The sequence below is a fragment of the Diabrotica undecimpunctata genome, chromosome 5 (assembly GCF_040954645.1).
Source record: "Diabrotica undecimpunctata isolate CICGRU chromosome 5, icDiaUnde3, whole genome shotgun sequence".
Classification (NCBI taxonomy): Eukaryota; Metazoa; Arthropoda; class Insecta; order Coleoptera; family Chrysomelidae; genus Diabrotica; species Diabrotica undecimpunctata.
In genome coordinates, this window is record NC_092807.1 from 57,624,724 (window position 1) to 57,649,577 (window position 24,854).

Sequence of the window (24,854 nt, forward strand, 5' to 3'; positions counted from 1 at the left end):
TTACAAAAAAAAACATAAAAATTTGTACATAAAGTAATAAACATTATAACAACTAACACATAAACAAATGATTACTGTATCAAACATCATCAGATATTTTGGTTGAAATTTCTTAGTTTATCGGTCTGGTATTAATAAAACACTTTATTGTTGTTCAAACTGTAAACTATGGTAAACTGTGCCAATAGTAAATGTGTTTACAATTAGTTAATTAAATTACAACATATTCTATTGGAGAGATATGTGGTATTGTCTTCTTATTGAAACAGGCTGGTTGCTTTTTAATATTTATCATCTATAATATTGTAATTTGACTATCTGTCCAAAATATATTTATTATGAAAAGAATAGTTACTTTCCAAAGAATGTTTACTAAGGCTGTAATGTTTAGTATATTGTTTTGATACTGTTTTATACGCAATAATTCGTTTATGTAAATATTAATGCGTCTGTTCAATATATTATAAGTGACAGTTCAAAATAAAGAATTTAGTTTTTACAAAAATTAACTTTTAAATTAATATTTGCATTCATCGCTGTATTGAGCAAATCAAACAAATGGTTAAGATGTACTTATTTCTTTAATAGAAAATTACAATATCCTATAATATGCTATTCTATTCACACTAATTCATTTAAACCAGGTCGCTGCTGAAACGTGAAGGACTTCTTTTTCGTATACGTCCTCTGTGTGTTCTGGGGTTGTCTGAATCTCGGCTGAAATTTATTTTGCCTTCGTTCTGAGATCACAGGTGGTGGCTGAATTTCCTGACATAACTGTTCATCCATAGTCTTAAATAAAAATCTTGATTAATATATTGCAAGCAAAGAATTTCTTTTTATCGATTTTAGCCACCTAACAAGCAGTTAAAAAAAAGAAAAATTGGGAAGAACATTTATCCTAATTGTTAACATTATTTATTATATATTATAACAGCTGTTTGTATTTTTAGAACGATTTCCGAAGTGGAAAACGAAACGTCAAAAGAAACATATTTTAAACTGAAGTTGTGGTTAATTCCCATTAAAGATAGTCAATAATTGTTCCTTAGACACGTCATCTATTGTCTACCAAGGCCTGGTCTGCCTCAATCTTTCCTTCCAATACCATTCGCCTTAGAACTTATTCGTTTCAATACACAGCTCTCGCAATCTCACAGTTTTCCAATCTTCCCATTGTACTATTTCCCCCCATTTGCATTAAAAAATAGTCGTATTCTTAGGAAAGCGCTTCTGGCATATTCTATTTCTCTTTAAATCTCTTAATGTGGATCTAGTGTACTATTAATTAGACAATCAAGATATCTGAATATTTCCTAGATCCTAGACCAGACGAAAATGGAGCAGACATAAAATGTGAGGAAAGACGTCGAAGGACGAGGTACAGGAGAATGGAGTTGTAAACAGTAATTTCATCGTAAAGACCAAAGATGTCAAACCAGATATGGAGCTGAAAGTACTGCTATACATAATCACGGCAGTTCTAATATTTAAGTTGGTATGGTCAGTATGGAAGGTGCACAGGAGTGATTTCAAAAGGGGCATCCATCCAGACAGAGTAGCAAGATCAACGGCAAATCTAGACGTTTAAAGTGGTAAGTCTGTTTTATCTGTTTCGAGAATAACATTGCATCAACTAAAGGACTTATACATAGAGAATACATAAAGTAAACCTACATTACAGTTGGAAGTCCACAAGCAACCAGTAAGAAGGGTACTAAATAATTTAGAGGCGCATAGACTAAAAATTTTGTCTTTTGGAGTAGACAATCTCACCAAGACTGAGCATTCGGATCAAAAACAAAATCAAGTGCAGCAAGAGCATGGCCACAGGATTTAATCACTTTGATTTAAGTCAAATGTTGGCACAAATCAATCTCAATCAAGCTCAAACATTGTAAACTTTATATTATTATATTATTATATTTATATCGTTGTTATTAATTTATATCATTATTATTATATTATTATATTTATATCATTGTTCTATTGTAGCATAGCTCTGAAGTTGGCTTTGTAAGCTGAAACCGCTCAGCTAGGAATATACATATTTACACACTTCAAAAATACTTTTCTTTTTTCATTCTTTGATTTGTTATAAGTGTGTACAAAAACATTCGTCTTTTCATATTATTTTTATTTGATAGATGTGGAGGTAAATCTACGATATATTTAGCGGGCAACTAAAGATTCATATTTTAAAGGTTAAAACGTAAAATACGTAAAAAAAGCAGATATACTAACCTGTTCGACAATATGCCCTTGTTTCTGAAGTATCTGTTCGATTCTGTTAAATTCCACTGCAAATTCTGGATTGTCAAATGCAGTAACAGCTTCTTTAACTTTCTCTAACGTATCTTTATTAAAAGTGTGCTTCTGATTCCCCGGTGTGTCTTCGCCCAATACGCCTTTCATTATGGGAATGACATTTTCAACCCTACCAACAGAAGCCAAACACGCCACCTTAAAAAAAGAAAATGTTATATTATACAAATTTAAAAAGATTTTTCTATTCATATATTACTCCATACGGAACTATCATATAAAAGTACATAATGGAAATGTCTATCCTATACTAGAACTATAGGGCGTCCAGACATTCAACTGACAAACGACGGCTGGAGATTCCTCAGACAATTTAACCCAATTCACCTAGTCCGAAAATGCTTCTTAAGTGAGCGAGAGCTCTTTGAAGATCGCAGCTTGTAATAAGTTTTTTTAATACATTCAGAACGCTTCTAGTTAGAAAAACAAAAACTGGAACGATTATTTATCATCAGAGTTGAATCGATTCCATGAATTGCGAATTTCTAGTACCGGTCATAGGCATCCGTTTTGGGTAGGTCAACGGTTATTTTAATGCACGACATTTTTGTCTTTAATTTTTAAGCATTCGTTATACTAGATTATTAAATTTTCAGGTATTCTAGTACTGAAAGGTATTCTTACTTTAAGTCGGTAGGATACACCATTTTCCAGAAAAATCGATTTGAGAATTTTTCGTTTTTTCGTCATGAAAGTTGAATTAATAGGTACCCTAATTAATTTTAGAAATTACCTTTTGTTTCAATAAATGCAGCACATAATTCATAAAATTCATATAATTCATAAAAAAAGTTTGGGAAAAGAAGAAAAAAATCAAATTGAAATAAAATTTTATTTAGTGGGTTTTAAAAACAAAGTATTTAATACGATGGAACGAAACTAACACAAAAGAACAAGTATCAAAAGTAGATAGATACAAAAGATGCTCGATGTTATGAACACTAGTCTCTATGCATAAATTTGCCCTATTGCTTAGAGCACGACGAATTCTTGCTAACATCCCAAAGTTATTTCTAAATTCGTTTCAAGCATCTTGTATCTTTAGCCAGAGTTGTGCACGATTTTCTATCGGAACGGAATAAACAAATGCTTTTATGTATCATCAAACACAATAATCCAAGGATTCAAATCCGGCGACCTTGCTGGCCAAGCAACTGGACCGCCTCTTCAAATTTAGTGGCCTTCGTAGTTATTATCAAGAAAATCTCGTACATTCCTGCTAAAGTGGGCCGGACAGCCGTTATGTCGAAACCATAAGTTTTGTCGAATATTTAAAGGCACATCATCTAATGAATCAGGTAAAACATTTTACAGGAAATGCAAGTAATCAGCATCATTTAAACGAGCATGCAATTCCAAAGGCCCAAGTAGATAATATTAACTACTCCTATCCAGACGTTTACGCTAAACCTATGCTGATGCTTAAATTCTTAAACAACGTGGGAATTGTCACCAACATACGAATTATATTGTGCATTATGCACATTAAAAATTCCATTTTTTGTAAATGTAGATTTGTCGAAAACAAAAAGTACCTGAAAAAAATTATCATTTTCATTTTTTTTTTATTTTGTAATCATCTAGCGAATTCTTCACGGGCAGGAAAATCTCCTTGTGGCAGTACTTGTACCTTTGTAAAATGAACAGGATATAAATTTTCGTTGTGTAAGATATTTCCTACAGAAGATTTCAAAATTGTGGGATCCATGGCAGATAGTCTTCGAACGCTAATTTCTGGATTTTCCTCAACTTCCATTAAAATAACATGTGGTTCCATTAAAATAACATAACCACTTCATGTGGTGCTGTTCCATAATCATGTCATCCTCTTTAATTATTTTTTGGGACCACTGAACCTGTTTCTCTTAATTGTTGATAAATAGCTGTAAATATTGAGTGAATGGGATGAAAATATTGAGAGAATGGAATGATTTCGAAATTTTTCAGGGAATCTACGTTGTGCTGCTCGAGCGTTACACCTCATTTCGCCATCATCATCGTCCAGCCTTCATTTATCACGTCCACTGCTGGACATAGGCCTCCCTTAAACTCCTCCATTCTTTGCGCTTTTGTGCTCTTTGATGCCAATTTTTTGTGATACACCTGATGTCGTCAGCCCAACGTGTAGGTGGTCTTCCTCTACTACGTTTGTCTGCTCTTGGCCTCCAATGTGTAATTTTGCTCGTCAATCGTGAGTCATGCATTCTCTCTGCATGGCCTGCCCAATTCCTCGTCCATTCTTCGCAGATCTTCGTTTCTTATTCGGTCCCGCAACGTCACTCCCAGCATAGACCGTTCGATTCGTCTCTGTGTCACTCTCAATTTCGAAGCCATAGTCTTGGTTAGTCATAGTTTCCGCCTCGTAGGTCATGACCGGTAATACGCATTGGTCAAATACTTTTCTTTTGAGGCTAATTGGTATGTTGGCCCTAAGCGTGTCTCGCAGTTTTCCAAAGGCTGCCCAGGCTAAAGTAATTCGTCTTTGGATTTCGCAATGTTTGATAATCCCTACTGATTCTTATTTCGTGGCCCAAATACGTATATATCTACACGTCTTACCACTTTGTCTTGAATAGTTAAATGGTTATTGGGGACCATATTTGTCATAAACTTAGTTTTTGTCAAGTTCATTCTGAGGCCTACCTTCAAATATGTAAAGTCAAATTCATTTAACATATCTGTGGCTTCTCCTAAATTATCTGTGAAAAGGACAATGTCATCTGCGAAACGGAGATGGTTAAGTTTTTCGCCGTCTATTATTACTCCTCTGTGGTCCCAATTGACCATCTTAAATCTAATGCCGTTATGAATAATTTCGGCGACAATGTATCTCCTTGCCTTATCCCACGTTTTATTTTTATTGGTCGGGTTTTATCGTGTGTCTTAACAGTCATAGTGGCATTTTTGTAAATATTCAAAATGACTGCTGTCATTCATTGCTTCTATAAGGCTGTCTATTTCGATATTGTCGAACGCTTTATGAAAATGTGAGGACAAGAGGTTTGTTGTATTCTATAGATTTTTCAATGAGCGTCTTTACTGTATGGAGGTGATCATTGGTAGCATAATTTGATAGGAATCCTGCCTGCTCTGTCGGTTGGTAGAAATCTAATTTTTTCTCCAATCTTGATGTCACTAACCTAGTGAAGAGCTTGTATATGTGGTTCAACAGGCTAATAGGTCTATAATTCTCTAGGTCCGTTCTATCTCCTTTTTTGTGTAAAAGGATGGTTATAGCATTGTTCCATTCTTTGGGCACCTCTCTTTGCTGCAAACATAGATTAAACAGTTTCCTTAATTGATTTAATGGCATATCTTCTCCATTTACGATAGCTTCTATTACAATTCCATCCTCTCCTGGGGCTTTGTTATTTTTCATTTTTCTTAACGCTTGTCGAATCTCATATACCTTTATTTCTGGCTTTAGTTCGGAACCTTGATTCATGATCTTCTTTAAAATGGCTGTTTGTATTCCTGTTTGATCTTCTCGTCTACTTCCATATAATTCCTTGTAGAACTTTTCGACGACCTGTATTAACTCGTCTCTACGTGATATTATTTCATTTTGCTTGTTTCTTAATTTATGAAGTTCGCATTTCCCATTCGTTAGCTTTCTACGTAGAACTTTTAACATTTCGTCATAAACTAAAGAATATCAGAATATTCCTCATTAGTAAGAGCCATTTTTGTAGAATTGAAATTGTTATACTGGAATGCCACAAAGTAAAAAACTAAAAGATAAATTTCGCGAACCGACCACAATTTGAAAAATGAAAAATGTAATTACTTCTGTTGACAGGTAAATCCAACTAATGCAAAAAAATATTAATTTACTTTTCATGACTAAAAAACGAAAAATTTTCAAATCGATTTTTCTATACAATGGTGTATCCTATCGACTTAAAGTAAGAGTACCTTTTAGTACTAAAATACCTGAAAATTTAATAATATAATTTCACGAATGCTTAAAAGGTAAAGACAAAAAAGTTATGAAATAACCGTTGACATACCCAAAACAGACGCATATGATCGGTACTAGAAATTAACAATTTATAAAATCGATTCAACTCTGGAGGTTAAATAATCGTACCAATTTTTGTTTTTCTGAATAGAAGCGTTCTGGAAATATTTAAAAAAACTAATTACAAGGCGCCATCTTCAAAGAGCTCCAGCTCCTCCAGGAAGCATTATCGGACTAGATGAATTGGGCTAAATCGTTTTAAAATTATCTGAGGAATCTCCGGTCTTCGTTTGTCAGAAGAGTTTCTGGACACCCTGTAAATTAATTTTTTAATTTTATTACGCAAAAGTTTAAGGGAATTTTTTCCAAGTTTATATTGGCAGTAGATTGAATGCAGTGTCCGGGAAATCAAAAAACAATACTAACAGCCAATAGATGAACAGCTATAATAACCAAAGAGCAGGTGGCCAAGAAACAAAGACACTTAGAATTTGAACGAAGATAATTGATAACTTATATGAGTAACCTTTATTGAAGTTGGATCGTTTTAAAATACATATATGTACAGTACATTGTTGTTTAATTCATGAATTATATTATCATATATGTGTTTCTTGATGGAGGTACTATTGAGAACAGAAATCTAAGGAAAGATTTCCACTACGAGAATTGCATTAAAGGTACATGCGCACTTGACCGAACCGGCCGGCAATGGAACGCTCCGCTACGGCCCGAAATTAAATGCTGTAACGCGCATTTACCAACAAAATCACGTCAGTTCAGTCAGTGGATTTACATATTTCATGGAAGATGGATCTAAAAATCATTATTAAGGTTCTGAAACAGTTTTCTTGTGGCATGTCTAAGTTAAATACTATGTTTATATGGGAATAAGCCACAATTGATTGTAATGACAATTACATTTTTACCTAAAAAATTTTACGTTTCAATTTCCGAGTTGATGACTTATTCATGGCTTATTCCAGTTCATGGCTCATTCCCATATAAACATAGTATTTAAAAACTATAATTGTTAGAGTGCGAAGAAGATAAACAAAAAAACCAAATTTCCAAATGAGAAGTGTAATAAATGAGCGCATGAAATTTGTAAAAAGCGAAATACGAAAATTGAATTTGCTACTTTATTTCCTGATTTAATCGATCATCAAATCAAAGTTTATCAATACTTAAGAATGAGTTACGAAAAATATCAAGAACTCTTATCTATGGTAAAAACTGATCTTACAAAACAAAATACAGTATTAAGAAACTTTATTGCGCCAGAAGAATGCTTACTAATAACTCTTAGATAAGTATTTTGCATTGAGTTTTTTGTCAGTTCTTCTATAAGGCGCGGCCCCCTGCGAATGGGGGATGCTCTCTGGGTATTCGCAGCGCCAATACCCAGAGAGCAGCAGAGATACCTACCGTGAACAAAAACTGACACCTGGTAGTAGGTATAAAATGAACACCCATAAAAATGGAGTATAATAATTTATGTTTAGGGTCGTTGCCTGGGGATCGCCAAGGCACGTTTGGACTGCTTCCATGAAGGAAAATATTTTGCGCTTGTATTATGGAGACAAACCTCGGTCAAGAAACGATCGGCTATCGACAACAACTGTATGCCGAATTTTACAAAGAGTACCCAGAAATCCAAGTATCTAAACAATGAGTAGCAGGCCAATACCGGGTAATAATAAGAAACGAAGTCAGACGGGAGATTCTTAACCAAGAGTAAGTTGTAGACCAAGTCACTAATGAAATCCCTAATGAGCAGATTCACCGCAGGACAATAACGAGTTGCACGATAGTCTGGTAAACGAGGTGGCACCTGCTGCACAAGAGTTTAGTGGAACAAACCCACTTAGCAGACCAACAATAAACTCTTCTAAGAAACTAGGAGCGCTGTTGTGAATACTGAAGTCCTACCCTATTATATCACAGAAGCCCATACATATAGAAGCAAATAGTAATATTTGCATATGCTGATTTATGAAACGACTACTGAGGAAGATTTGAATTACTGCGTAGGGACATTGAACAAATAACGGAATGCATATGAGGAGTAAGAAGTACAAAAATCATCAAGAGAGCTGAAGAAATATTGCTTAACACTCAAAGATACTCACAACATGATCCAGAAAACAACACACCTCAACAATGCCTGGACACATTAAAACAAAAACGCTGTGTTTATTCAGGCCACCTAGGAGATACAAAGTTAGCAACAACCGGAAATGCGACAATATACTTTTCAAGCATGCAGAGAAGGCGTTTTATAGGAAACTTAATTCCACTGTGGAAAATGAAAATTAATCATACCCAAGTCAAGAAGAAATTCATGAGTTTTGGGGAAACCAAATTTCAACGCCAGCTACTCATAATGCCAATGCGGGATGGATTGAAGACACAACGAACAACTGTCAGCATTACAATAATATTCCTTACGAACCCTTCACCACTGAAGAAGTCTCAAATACTATCAAGGAGCTTCATAACTGGAAATCTCCTGAACCAGTCAGAGTTCAAATCTTCTGACTAAAGAAGTTTTGGAGTGTTTTTGAGTATTTGTCAATGTTGATTAATCATGGCATCTCTAATTCGCAGGAAATACCATCATTTCTTACACAGGGAACAACTTATCTAATAGCAAAGGATCAAAATAAGACCCAAATTCCAGCCAAGTACCGCCCAATTACTTGTCTTCCAACTTTGTATAAATTGGTCACATCCTGTGTAGCACTACATATCTACCAACACTGTGTTCTAAACAATATCATAGAGCCTCAACAGAAAATATGTTCTAAGGGCTCCATGGGTTGCAAAGAACAACTTATTATCGACTCAATAATTTCTAACCAGGCATACACCAAAAAAAGAAACATTTTTAATGCCTTCATTGACTACAAGAAGGCCTTTGATTTAGTGCCGCATGGATGACTTATAGATATACTGAAAATATATAAAGTCGGTAATAATATAGTCACCTTTTTAAAACATATTATAATGACGGGTTTCTAACTAAAAACTAAAATCCATCTTCAAATACCTGGTGAAAATAATATCGAAACTGAAGATATCCCAATTAACCGGGGCCTTTTCCAGGGGACCCGTCGAGTCCAATTTGGTTCTGTCTAGCGATGAATCCACTATCCCAGCTATTGAACTCCACTGACTTAGGTTTTAGCATCAAAAATAATAATGCTGTTGTGGGAAGCTTATTTATCTGTTGTATATGGATGATTTGAAATTAATTGCTTCCACTCGAAACCTAGATCAGAGGCTAAAAACTGTAGAAACTTTCTCAAATAATATTAGTATGCACTTTGAACTAGACAAGTGAGGTGTACTAAATATAGTTAGAGGAAAGGTTCAGCCCGGAGGTTCCGATATGCAAGATGACCAAAACATTGAGGCAATTGGTGAAAATGCGAAAAATTAATTAATAAAATAAGAACTGCATAGGACATAAGAACATCTTAATGAGAACAGCCAAGAATATGTCGCAATACAGCGTAGAACTATGTGTTTCTATATAAAATGAAATAAATATTAAATATCGGAAATAATGAAAAAATTGAGGATCATTTGGAGATAGGGTTTTAAATATATTGACAGTAAAATAAAAATAAGTGTTTTATGCATCAGTATATATCTCTAGTGTTAGGGCAAAAGGACTTAAGTCCATTTTTGGCCAAAATGAGTTATCTACACATTTGGTTGTAAATTGTGAAGAAATTTGTTTCGGTAAAAAAGAATTAAGTCTATCTTGAAATATAAGGTTTTTATTAAGACTGGTTCAACGAACTTAAGTTACATCAGACTATTTTTGTTTGAGCAAACGAACATATGTAACTTAAATCCTTTTTACCGAATGCTATTTTGTCCGATATAAACGACTTATGAAACTTAAGTCTTCTGTATCAATAGTCCATGCGTAGGTGGACTATTGATACATACATAAATTATAATACAAATATACCTAAGTACATACATTATAATTAAATACACGTTTTGACGTTATCTATTAAAAGTGCATCTTCAAAAATTATTAGTTTTATTTATTTTAAACATATCAAAAGCAAAATATACGTAATAATATTATAATTTATAAACAAGTTTAACGCATAAATAATCCTTTAAATAATTAATTTATCACAATTATTAAGGGAAAACTTAGTCGGAAAATGTCGCCTGTCAAAATTTTCAATGTGTTTTAAATGTATTCATTTTTTTTTTCAAATCATGAGAAAACTAATAAATATTTTTAAACAATTTAAACGTCGAATGAAAGATTATATTATTACCAAGGGCCAAAAGTCCCTAAAAACTTCTATAGTGTTTATTAATAAGTTACAGGGGCGAAAAAAAAAAGAGAAAATTTAGTGACTTTAATTTTAAGTATCTCATTCCAAAGAAACTTTTTGGTTATTCTAAGGGACTTTTGGTCCTCGGTCATAATGCAATCTTTTATTTTGCGTTTAATTGTTTCAAAAATATTTTTAAAACACATTGAATATTTTGACAGGTGACATTTTCCGTCTTTGCCCTTAAATTAAATAATTAGCTTGTCAATACATTATATAAAATATAGCTTTCATAGAAAAAACTTTCGACTAATCCATGATTATTTTAAAAACATTGAGAGAAGTGAACTAGATGATGAATATTATTGGGATGGTTATGATTCTGAAAAAGATCCGCCTTACGTTAACTCAAAATTTGCTACCACGTAGGTCATTGGATCATATAACCCGCTGAAAGTATACAGTTAAAGACGTGTGAACTAAACTCTTCTGAAGTAAATAACATCCACAATAAAGAAACTGTCGTATGTCAACAGGTACCACAAGTATTAAAGAAATACTCCAGAAAACTAAGGAAAGAGAGAACTTTAAAACGACATTTGAGTCAGAAATATGCTACAGCACAGGGAAAAGTTCAAAGAAAGCGCGTAATGAAAGACTTAAAAAACTGCAAATTAAAATGCAAGGAAAGGTTATCTGAAGAACTGAGAAGTGACATTTTTAAAGAATATTGGGGACTAGGAAGTTATGAAATGAGGCAATATTTTATAGCAAACTGCATCACGTCAGCCGAAGTTGAAACACGTAGAAAAAAAAGGAAGGAAGTTCAAAGGAAAAAAACATAACTTTCGCCTATTTTTTCCAAATAAATGGACAGCGGTGTAGGACCTGTAAACAATGTTTCCAATTAACTTTGGATGAAACTGATAAATTTATACAAAGTACCCTGAGAAACAAATCGAATAGTGTAACCGGAATGTACTTGCAAGATAACAGAGGAAAACACACACCTACTAACAAAACTTCTGACGCCAGGTTACAAGAAGGTATTGCTCATATAAATTCATTTCCTAAATATGAGAGCCATTACACGAGGCGGGTCAATAATAAACAGTATCTAAACTCAGATCTTAATTTGACGAATGTACCAACTTTACTTAGAGATGTGACAAAACCCAGTAGGAAGAACTATATATGAAAGAGAATTTCATAAACTTAATCTTAAGTTTAAGGTCCCTAAAACAGACGTCTGTCGTACCTGTGAAGAATTAAGCATGAGAATCGCTGTTACTATAGATACGGAAGAAATGAGCCAGTTGATGATCTCTCAAACAACACACCACCTTGATGCAGACTTAGCTTATAAATGTAAGAAGTTGGATAAAGAGAAGGCCAAGCAAGATACCTCATTTGGCTGTTACACTTTTGATCTTCAGCAGTACCTGCCAACGCCGTTTTTGGAAACTTCTGTTTCTTTTTATAAGAGAAAGTACTGGACTTACAATTTAACTGTACATAACTGTGCTTCAGGAGCAGCTTCCTGTTATATTTGGCATGAATCAATCGCTCACCGTGGTACAAATGAGATTGCTTCTTGTCTTTTCAAGAAAATAATGAACCTGCCACCTGAAGTCACTAAAATAACCTTTTACTCAGATACATGTGCAGGGCAGAATAAAAATTTCCACGTAGCTGCCATGTTCATGTCAGTCATGCAAATGAAAAGCTCAATTAATTAGATCAACCATAAATTTATGATCTCTGGGCATTCACACATGGAATGCGATGTTGACCATTCCCTTATTGAAAAACAGAAAAAAAATCGGAAATAAAAATTGCTCATCCTCATGATTGGGCAACTCTCATTAGACGCACAAACAAAAAACGTCCATTTAAGGTCAATGAATTAACTTCAGATGACTTCTATGATTTTGCTGCTTTATTAAGGACAACGTTTGTAAAGAAGCAAAAAAATGTTGATGGAGAGTTGTTCAAATTACAGAAATGTCGTTGGCTGCAATACAGAAAAAAATATGCTACAATATTTTATAAGAGTTCTCTGGAAGAGTCAGAAAATTTTATGGAAATTAATTTCACTAAGAGATGTCGATAAAGTCCAATAGAACTAAAGAAAAAGTATGATGGGTTAATACCTATAGCTCTTGAAAAAAAGCAACATCTTCTAGATCTCTTACCGCTCGTACCAGAAGTATACAAAAATTTTTATCAAGAACTGCCAACTACAAGTATGAACGATAAGGACCCAGGTTTAGAGGAGTTTGTTTCTGATGACGAATAACTTCATCATAGTTATTAGTTATATTATAATTTAAAAACTAAATATTACTGTTATTAACATGTAAACTTGTGTATTTAATATGATTAAAATATTTGGTCAAAAAAACTTAAGTATTTTATTCTGTGATCCAAAGGACTTAAGTCAGATCAAACTTTATTATTTTACAATATTTTATATTAAACCCTAGTATGTATTGTAAATAAGCTATTTTTGACCCATACGTGCTGACAAAATATTTAATTAGGATAAAAATAGATTTAGCATGTTTCATCAAATCTTTAAAAAAATTTTCTGCAATATTCCATTTACTGACTTAAGTCCTTTTGCCCTAACACTAGACATATAATTTGCCTATTTTGTATGTCTGTTCGTAATAAAAACATAAAAACCACAGCTCCAGCATTACAGCATATCTCCGTTGTTATTGGTCCGATTGGAGTATGTGATGCGTTAAATTAAAGGGGAGGGACATTGATTACATTAAGATAGAAAAAACAAACAAAGCGACTACCAAAAGGGGACTACACCGTAGCTTCGTTATTAATGAACGTATAGCGACATACGAGATATCACATCACAGTATCAATATAGATATAATTTGCTTATTCTTTCTGTCTGTATGTCTCTCTGTTCGTAACGAAAACCCTAGCGCCGGCATTATATCATATATCCGATGTTATTGGTCGGATTGAAGCAACTGATGCGTTAAATAAAAAGGAAGGTAATAACGATTATATAGAGATAGAAAAAACAAACAAGGTGACTACCAAAAAGGCACTACACAGCAACTTCGTTATTAATGAACGTATATATAATTTTTTATATAAAAATGAGTGCACGTTATTCAAGATTTACGACGTCAGAACGTCAGAAGGAATACACTAGTTAATTGGATTTTTAAAATAAAGAAAATAATCACATTTTTAATTAAAATTTCTTTTTTCACTTTTCAATAATGTGAAAAACGAGATAAGTTTAATCCATAATATTATAAAAGATCACATAAAAATGAATAATTTTAAATACATTTAAAATTTAAACCTCAAATACTGAGAAACTAAATAAATCACTAACTTTTATTATACTATTACTTGTTTTATACATGTCGTAAATAACAGCACGGATACCACTAACATTCAACTCTTCTGTATTAGTTTTAGTCTTTTTGTGATACTGTCTTTTAGGAGGTGATTTTAAAAGTTCATTATTTTTAACTGCTTGAGAAATAATACCAAAAGTAGATAAACTTACGCTAAAAAACGCTAAAATACATAATAAAACATTCTGATACAAAATTATATACATTAAATTCTTTAAATTACCTTTCCCATAGCATTCAATGGTAAAAAAGGGCCGTCATTGTTTCGCTCTTGTTCAAAATAATCTATTAAACAAGCAACCAGTCCTCGACAACGACTATTTAGTTGTCAGGCATTTTAGTACATATAAAAATAATTAGTTTTTTAAACTATTAAGCTATATTAATTTATGTATTTATAAATACAGTTTATTAAAGATATATATATATATATATATATATATATATATATATATATATATAAACTAAGGAACACCCGAAGAGTGGTCGGTTTTTCGGTCAAAGAGAAATAAAAGACAAAGAAGGTGGCTACTTCATCTATTTATTGAAGACGTTTCGCTTTCTACTCAGAAAGCATCATCAGTTCATCTAAAAAGAACAATATGAAAAATCAAACATCCATAGAAAAGTTATAACATGTGTGTTACCTTAAAAAGACATGTAGCAGTCAATGATATTAAATGCGTGAAAAAGTTTACGACAATGGACATTTAGAGATCAAGTTGTATAAACAATTAATTGAAACTAGGTACAGTTTACAAATTAACAAACTTATCACAGCAAAAGAACATGTGATAATCATATATGTATATAAAAAATTATTGTAAAAAACTTAAGTAAAAAACATTAAAATTGATATATAGAGAACTAGAAAGATCATAAGATGCACTTCCAACAATATATTATCAGTTAAATTTAATTTTGACTTTAGGTAACATTATTGAATAGGTGAAAATATAATATTTAAAAGTAAAATGAAGTTACCAGTCTTTAGCTTACTAGGTGCCGCAAGTAAATGAATGTAACAGGTGTAACACCCACGCCAACAACGTGAAAAGACAGTGGCCTTGAGGTCAAAATATGACAATGTGTCTAATGTGTCTATAGATGATAGACACTGTCTATCATCCTACCAGTAGACAAGGGGAATGCAACTGTGATAATGGATAAAATTCAATATGAAAACAAAATTAAAGATCTAATAATAAACGGACCTATACAAAATTAACAAAGGATCCAACAAAGCCTTTGGAAAACAAAATATATAGAACTTTATTCAAGTTTAAAGATTGTTTAACAAGTTATCATAGAAGATTAATTACACCCCATTACAGTAAGACCTCTCATTTTTATGGAGTTCCGAAAGTTCATAAAACGAATATACCACTTAGACTCATTTGTAGTACCATGAATTCTCCTTGTAGTGAACTATCAAAATTTTTATTAAATATTTTAAAACCAATTGCAAATAAAAATGACACATTTATAAAAAATACACAACATTTTTTAAATAAATTATCAAATATTGAATTTAATTCAAATAATACTTTGGTAAGTTTTGACATAAATAGTTTATTTACGAATGTGCCATTAGATAAGACTTTAAATATAGTCAAGACAAAATTAGAGAATGATGATACGTTGACAACTAGAACAAGACTAAACATATCAGCTATAATGGAGTTATTAACATTATGTACTGATAATACATATTTTCAACTAAATAATGAATTCTATAAACAAAATTTTGGTCTAGCAATGGGCTCTAGTTTATCTCCATTATTAGCCGATATATTTATGGAAGATTTTGAAACAAATATTATTTCTAAACAAAATTTAAAACCCACAGTATGGTGGAGATATGTAGATGATGTATTCTCAATATGGCCTCATGGATCAGAGTTGTTGGACACATTCCTAAATGATATAAACGATAAAGAAGAGACAATAACATTTACCATGGAAAAGGAAGTGTATAGAAAACCAACACACACCAACAGATATTTAAATTTTAAATCAAATCACAATATTAATATTAAAAAGGGAATCATTAAATCCTTATATCATCATTCAATCTTCGCTTATCCACTGCTGGACATAGATCTCCCTCATAATTTTCCATCTAAATCCTTATATGATAGAGCCAAAATTACTTGTTCTAACGAAAATTCGTTCTTGGAGGAAAAACATTTGTTAACATCTGTTTTATTAAAAAATGATTATCCTTTATCGTTTATAAATAGGGAGTATTCAACAATCGATCGAATAGAACAGAACAACTTATAACGATATCCTACAGCATACACAAGGAATAATACGAGGAAAATAACAATACCATACATAAAAGGATTATCAGAAAAACTTAAAAGGATAGGAAATAAATTCAACATTTCAACAACATTCAAAACAACAAACACGTTGAGATCTATTTTGTCCAAAACCAAACCTAACAATGAACAAGAAATTACAAAGAATTGCATTTATAAAATACCTTGTGAATGCGATCAGTTTTATTTAGGTGAAACATCAAGGCCATTAAATGTTAGAATAAGTGAACATCAATCTTATATTAAAAATAGAGAATTTGATAGATCTCAAATATGTAAACACGCATGGGATAATGAACATAGGATTCAATGGAATGATTCAAATATAGTCCTAAAAGAAACGGATGGTAAAAAGAGAAAAATCAAAGAAGCGGCTCTAATTATGCTAAATGACACCAATTGTGTCGCAAATTCCTCGGCAGAATGTAGTAGGATCTGGTTACCCATATTGAAAGAGGAAGTTATTAAAAGGAAAATACCATTATTAGTAAGTCAGTAACATATAGAGCATACATCATTTATGTTTTTTAAATAACAAACATATAAAATCAGAATTTGGTGTTTATTGAAGGTAAACTAAATGCACGACCAAATACTTACCACGTCGGTATAGTATGAGGTTTTTTTCCTGGTTTTTCCCTCATAATTTACTATGAAATCACTAACAGGAGAATTTTACTGTCATCATGGCATGTATTTGTCTTTTTAAAGACGAATTACATGCTATGACCTTTTCTGATGAATATTCTCAAGTTAAAGTTGATTTCATGTAATCGAATGAACTATCTTATAAGTAAAGCCGTCCCAGGAGCGCAACTCAACAATATTGGCAATATCATTTTAAAGTCGTCTACTTTAAAATGTATAATGTATGTCTGAATTGTCAATATAAATGAGTCAGATAAAATTAAATTATTAGAAGAATTTTTCACTAAATAACAGAAAGACAAAAATTTGTTTAATTTACTAATGTTTGTATTTTGAGAACGATTTCCGAAGTGGAAATTGAAACGTCAATAAACGTAATTTAACCTTTAATTGTGGCTTATTCCCATTTAAATAATAATTACTTCAAATTTTTAATTAAGGAGCTAGACACTGATCTATTTTGCGCGGTAAATATCGATTGGTGGATCGTCGATAAATTCCACATCATTACCTTCATTCGTACCGGCATGGGAAACTAGTCCTTGGCAAAAGGAATTCGCTTCATGATTTGTCAGGAATTGAATGAAAGGCAGAGGTTCATTATATAGCTTCTTTAATGGAACAGGTTCCAATTTTATCTTACGTGCCTGATTTTTCGAGGGAACTACCACGGCTGTAGGCAAAGATGGAACAAATATTCGGTCCATGCCTGAAAGTTAACTTTATCGGCACAGTTTATTACCTTGAATGGTGATGGTTTACTGCGACTATTTTTTAATACATCTCTCCAGTCGTCCGGTATTTCCGTATAAGATTTAGAATTCACAAGACTCCTGTCCTTATCACATTCTAAGTAAGAGTGTCCACGAATAGGAAATATCACTTTCACTAGGTCAAATCATTTAAGCTTGTGCACTACGTGCACAAGCTTAACTGACCGCCGCACGAATTTGACGGTTTTGACCGCCGCACGAATCACAAAAATTATTAGATGACGTATGTTTAAGTCCAAAATATGCAAAAAAAACTCCAATATCGAACAAACATCATCGGCACCCTTTCGGGCAACACTTTCGGGCTTACGTATAACTACGTTTAGTTAAAAGGTCGTCGGAACATGATCGTTATTAGCCGTCAGCGTGAGGAACCTGATCGTTATTCTGCGTTAGCTTATATTCTTCCCCTTTATTATCTTCTGTACGGTGATAGTTATTGTACAAAGGAAACCATGTTTGGGTTCTTTCCGCAAAATGCTTAAATACAGCGCCAATATCTAAATTCCGATTAAAAATGGACTCTGATCATTCTTTCCCGTGGCCCTTCAGATGTAATGTGTCATATGCGATTGACATTTTTAACAATTCAAAGAATTTTGAAAAATCATAACTGTATATACCTCACGACTCTATATTTTTTAAATAATACGAATCAAGCAAGATTAAGTTTTGTGAATGGATTACTATGCAGAAAGCTAGCAATGAAGATTTTTGAGTAATATTTACGTCGAAGTGGCAAAATTTATGAATAATGGTATGTTCAGCATAGACAATTATTATCACTATTGGGCATTGAAAAACCTGTATCTAAAAAGCATATTACGAAAGATGGTAAATATTCGGAGTGTATAAAAAATAATAAGTAGAACATTAAAAATTTTGTCAAAAAAAGAAGATATATACGTGAATGTAAAGTAATAATTAGTGAGACTATGAGCCAACAACATAGGTTGCTTGTGCTGGACATCAAAATAAAAAGGCGAAACTAAATCAAAAAACGATTATCAGATTATATAGAATGATTACATAATTATCAATATCTAGGAACAAAGCTAGATTCTATTCAATTAAACCACAGAGATTAACGGGTTCATCGAAATGGCAAGAGTTGCATTTATAAAAATGAGATCATTTATTATTAATAGGAATCTCAATTTAGAACTAAGGATGCGAATGGTCCGATGCTACTTCTACTCTATATTATTATATAGAAGTGAAGCTTGGACTTTGAAATCACGTGAACTAATGTTTACCATCCAGAAGAGAAAATTATAAAATATTCTTAATGAGAGGAGAAAGATATACTCTACTCCAGCTGATCATCATAATCAACATGTATGCGTCCACTGCTGGACATATGTCTCCCTCAGCTCTTTCTATCTGTCTCTCTCTTGTGCGGCTTACATCCAGTTATTGCTAACACGCTTCAGGTCGTCAGTCCATCTGGTTGGTGGGCGTCCTCTGCTCCGTATTGCTTTTTGCCTTGGTCTCCACTCTAAAATACGTTTTGTCCATCAGTTATCTGATAATCTGGCGACGTGTCCTGCCCAATTCCATTTTAACGACGCGATTTTTTCGATAGTGTCTGTTGTTTTTGTTCTACAACGTATTTCTTCGTTTGGGATTCGGTCTCTCAGAGAGACACCCAACATCTGGTGCTCTATAGCCATCTGAGTCACACGAACCTTTTTTGAGTGTTAATGTTTCCGCTCCATAAGTGAGTACAAATAACACACATTGGTCAAAGATTTTCCTTTTGAGGCATATGGGTAGGTCCGATTTAAATACATGGTTTAATTTACCAAACACTGCCCAGGCTAATCCTATGCGACGTGGAAGCTCACATGTCTGGTTATCTCTGCCCAACCGAATTTCATGTCCTAGGTACTTATACGATGTGGTCTGGACAATATCCCCTCCATCAACAGCAATATTTCGATTTAGCACCAGATTAGTCATTACTTGCGTCTTGTTCATATTAATCTTTAGTCCGACCTCCAAGGAAGCGTGATATAATTTTTCAATCATTATTATTGCATCATCTATACGATAGGCTATAAGGATGATGTCATCTGCAAATCTCAAATAAATGAGCTTCTCTCCATTTATATTGATACCATGCTCGTTCAGATGTGCCTTCTTACAAGTATGTTCTAAAAGCGTCGTGAATAGTTTTGGAGACTGTGTCTCCTTGCCGTACTCCTCGCTGTATACAGAATTTAATTGTTTCGTGTTCAGATAGTCTTACGCTAGCAGTGGCATTTTGGTAGATATATTTGATTATGTTAGTGTAGCGATGCTCTATTCGGCATTTTGTCAATGCTTTTAACATTTTCTGACGGCTTATGGTATCGAATGTTTTCTCGTAGTCGACAAATATCAGTGCCAATGGTTTGTTGTATTCTGCAGACTTCTCTATTAGGTTCTTTATCACTAGTAAGTGGTCGTTAGTGCTGTATCCCGATCTAAATCCAGCTTGTTCTTTAAGCTGATAGAAGTCTAATTTAGCGTCCAGTCTTTTTTTGATAATTTTTGTGAAAAGTTTATATATCTGTAAAAGCAAACTGATAGGACGGTAGTTTTTTAAAGCTGTTTTGTCTCCTTGCTTGTGTAATAAAGTAATGACCTCATTATTCCATTGAGGAGTTTTTCCTTGATAGATGCATTCGGTGAAAAGCTTGGCCAAAGCCTTAATAATTTTATTTCCACCTAGTTTGATCGCTTCGATTGTCCTCGACGCATCAAGGAATTTGGATATCGGTTAAAATACTTGGGAATTCCAAGGTTGGCCAAATCCAAATTTCTAATTGATTCGATGCAGGGAAATTCCACTTTCGCTAAGTAAAACAAAGGATTTGTTTTACATAAAAGCAGGTGGAATTTCTCTCATCGGTCAGTCGAGCTTGCTCTTCTACTGTAGACCTAGTCGGTGCTATTATTGTTCCTACTAAGTTATTGTTTTATTTCTGATTTCTTATATACCATTTTTATTTTAGCATTATTGTATATTCAGACCTTTTCAGGTTAGAATATTACTTTGATCTATATTTGTTCATATACTGATTGTTTGATATTTTTAATTGGTTATTTTGATTGTTTATTTTTCTTGTATTTTGTGTCTAAGTTGTTCTTCCGTAAGTTAAGAACACTTAGAAATATTTATCTTGCTTTTTCTATTTTATATTTTTGTACTTGTCTAAGTAGTTCTTTCCGGTAAGTCAAAGAACTCTTAGAAATATTTCTCTGAATATTTGACTTGATATTTTAATTGTTTGTCTAAGCCGTTCTTTTCCGGTAAGTCAAAGAACTCTTAGAAATATTTTCATAATCATTGTTGCATTATTATTTCCGATATTTTATCTAAGATATTTTCTTTCTTAAGTTAAGAAAATACTTAATACATTTGTTTCTTTCATTTTCTATTTTATGCTAAGTTGTTTCTTCCGTAAGTCAAGAAACACTTAGACATATTTCTATAATCTGTTTCATTTTTGCATTTCTCGTTTTATATTTTGAGTATTTTATTTTTCCACTCTAAGTCGTTTCTTCCGTAAGTTAAGAAACACTTAGAAATATTTCCATATTTTACTCTCACATTTACATATTTCATTTATCTATATTTCTGTCCTAAGTTGTTTCTTCCGTAAGTCAAGAAACACTTGGAAACATTTTTTTTTCTTTGCATTATATTTTTATACCATTTAATTTAATTGTTTACTAAGTTATTCCTTCCGTAAGTCAAGGAATACTTAGATCATTTTTACCTATCTGTTTTCCATTTTTGCTCTGTTACTTTGTAACTGTTCCTTGGAACCGTTACCTATAACAGATATTTGTCACTGGAACTGTTATTTATAACAGCGGTAGTATTTAACCTTTCTACCAGCGACAAACCAAAGATGGTGAATACCCGATCCAATTCCGGGGATAGGAAGAAGCCCGAAGAGCCGGCGATGGGTCCTACAGGCCCAAATGCCCCCTCTCGGCAACATGGCGCCCAACCCACTAAAACCGAATCCACGACCCCAGGACCGTCTTCGAGCCAGCCTTCCACAGCTGACTTCATCTCTGCCCTTATGCAAGCGATGACGGCCCTATCGACCACTCAAGGCACCACACCCCAGATGCCTCATCCTGAGCCACCGAAGCCCAGGATTTCATATATGAAGCCCCCTCAGTTCTCAGGCCGGGACACTGAAAACCCTCTCAGCTTTCTAACCAAAGCCGAGACGTTCTTGACAAAATACGACGTGGACGAGGACAATTGGATAGATTACCTCATCGACAACTCACTCCACGGCGACGCGAAGAAATGGGCCCAGAAGTTTTCCCACACAGACCTACCGTACGACACCTTCCGAGACCGTCTCCTGAGGAAGTACAACGACCCCGCTTTGCTCTCAGCCCTCACGTCGAAACTTCATGGAGAACATCAACGGAAGGATGAACCCACGGAGGACTTTATCAACGGTAAAGCAGCCTTATTCAGACGTCTCGCACCATACACCCCTGAGGACCAGAGGTGTATCACCATCGTAAACCAACTGAGACCCGACATCGCGATCTGCCTACGAGTGAACATTCCAAAGACCGAGGAGGACCTCCTAACAATAGCCCAAGGAATGGAAGCTGATACCCGCCGGAACACCGTCGCTAACAAACCCCAACATCAATCCCAGCAACAATCCCGACAGCGACAGCACTACCGTCCCCCACGTCAAAACAACACACCACGCCACCCTGAAGCTATCGAGGAATGGAGGAACCCCAACAGACAGTCCAGGATGCCACCGATGAGCCAACCACCACCTCCACTACCTCAGAACCAGGGAAACGCCAACAGGGGCGCCAACTAAACCCTGTTGTGAAGATGGTGCCCCAACTGAACCCGATTCAGACACGACCCTCGACGACAGGCCTTCCCCAACTCCATGGAAGGATCAACGGACAACGTGTGAAGATCTTAGTCGACACCGGTGCATCTGGGAACTTCATTCACCAGAGATTGATCCAGAGACGGGACCTGCAACGAGGATCAGGATTGGTTCAGCTGGCGTGCACGGGCAGCACGTCCCGCACCCTAGGGACTGCTGAAGTCAAGATTAACATCGAGACTCTGGATTCAACCGTCAACTGCGTGGTTATGGAGGACTTGAACCACGACGTTGTGTTAGGGATGCCTTGGTTGGAACAGGAAGAGGCCAATGTAGACATACCACGTAAATGTCTACACGTCGGTACCACCTGCAGAACCACCATTTACTGGAAGAACCCAGCAAAAAAGCAATCCAGGACGCAGCGGCTGGAACCCCATCAAGCTCCATCCTTCGCTTTGCAACAAGTTGAAAAGTTGATTCAAGAGTACGATGACGTTTTCGACGACCGTCTACGTCAGCCGACCACCAAGGCCACCGAAATGAAAATCGAAGTGACCGACGCCACGCCTATCAACGTTAAGCCCTATAAATATTCTACGGAGAAGAAGCAGATAATGGCCAAGGAGGTGAGAGAGATGCTAGCCGCAGGAGTCATCCGCCCCAGCAAATCTCCTTACAATAGCCCGGTGGTTATTGTAACCAAGAAGGATGGCACCCCCCGTTTCTGCGTAGACTATAGGAAGCTTAACAACGTGACCATCGACGAAGCCTCCAGCATGCCACCAATCCACGACTCCATCAAAGAGATTGGCACGGCTCAGATCTTCACCACCTTAGATCTGAAGAGTGGATTTTGGCAAGTCCCACTGCACAAGGACTCCAGCCCGAAGACAGCGTTCAGCCTGCCTGACGGGTCCTCATACGAATTTACGGTGATGCCCTTCGGCCTCAAGAACGGACCAGCTGTGTTCCAGAAGCTCGTGACTTCAGTCTTCGCAGGATACATCGATGTTTTCATCAAGGTATACATGGATGATATTATCATCTATTCAGAAGACTGGACCCAACACCAGAACCACCTCCGCCTGGTTCTAGAGAGACTTCGGACACACGGACTATGGGCATCCCTAAAAAAGTGTAAATTCGCAGCAGACGAACTGGAGTACCTAGGACACAAAATCACCTCTGCCAACACCCAACCTCTGGAGAAGCATGTGGAGAAAATCAAAGGCTTCGACACTCCAAGGACGATGAAGCAACTCCGAAGCTTCATCGGGACAGCCAACTGGTTAAGGGATTTCATCCCTCGATTTTCGGACATCATAACACCCTTGACGGACCTCACCAAGGGTAATAAGAGACGGATGCACTGGAACGACGCCGCAGAAGCCGCCTTCCAACGTCTCAAGATCGAAATCGAGGGAGATCTCCTACTCCACCGACCAGACGCGTCCAAACCCTTCTGCCTCCAGACGGATGCCTCCGATGTCGGCATGGGCGCATTCCTGTTCCAAGGAACCCAAGACGACAAGAGAGTCATCGCATATGCCTCCACGAAGTTAAAACCAGCAGAAACCCGTTACCATATTAACGAGAAAGAGTGCCTCGCATTAGTTTGGGCACTCAAAAGGTACAAGCACTTCCTCCAGGATCAGCACTTCACGCTGTACACCGACAGTCAGGCTCTCCTGTGGCTCCATCGGTTCAAGGAAGACAAGGCCAAACTATCCCGATGGGCCTTGCTACTTCAGGAGTTCAACTTCACCGTGATACATATCCCAGGGAAGGAGAACGAACTCCCTGACCACTTGTCCAGGAACCCAACCACGGAGAGAGAAGAAGAAGCTGACCAAGACGAGGAAGTGGTGCGACTTAGCTGGCCTACAACGGACGTGGAGGAAGACGAGTCCTTTCCTCTACTATGTATGATGGAGGACGTCGACGAGGATGAAGACACCAACCCCATCCTAGATGATCTGGTTGACCTACCACTCCAGGATAAAATCCGGAGAAGCCACCAGACACACCACGGTATGCAGCGGTTTCGGAGACGCTACCTAGAGATCTCCGAACGTGGACCACGGAACGAAGTCGAAGAAAACCTTCTCCGTGAATTCACACTAGTCGATAACGCCGCTTACTACAACGCTGGACCAGACCACAGGACGCTGATAGTACCCCCATCCCTCCGGAAGGACGTGATGAAGGTCTATCACGACTCAGAGGAGGCCA

General features: G+C 35.4%; 1 protein-coding gene across 1 annotated transcript in view; it reads right to left on the reverse strand.

The window, feature by feature from the left end:
- Positions 1–562: 562 nt before the first annotated feature.
- Positions 563–24,854, reverse strand: part of LOC140440636 (pentatricopeptide repeat-containing protein 2, mitochondrial-like) — a 54,168-nt gene continuing 29,876 nt past the window's right edge. The window contains exons 6-7 of the mRNA XM_072531006.1: positions 2,245–2,463; positions 563–792 (exon numbers count right to left, since the gene is read on the reverse strand). Coding sequence (XP_072387107.1) covers positions 622–792; positions 2,245–2,463 — 390 coding nt within the window. The 3' untranslated portion in view covers positions 563–621. The remainder of the gene's footprint in view (positions 793–2,244; positions 2,464–24,854) is intronic.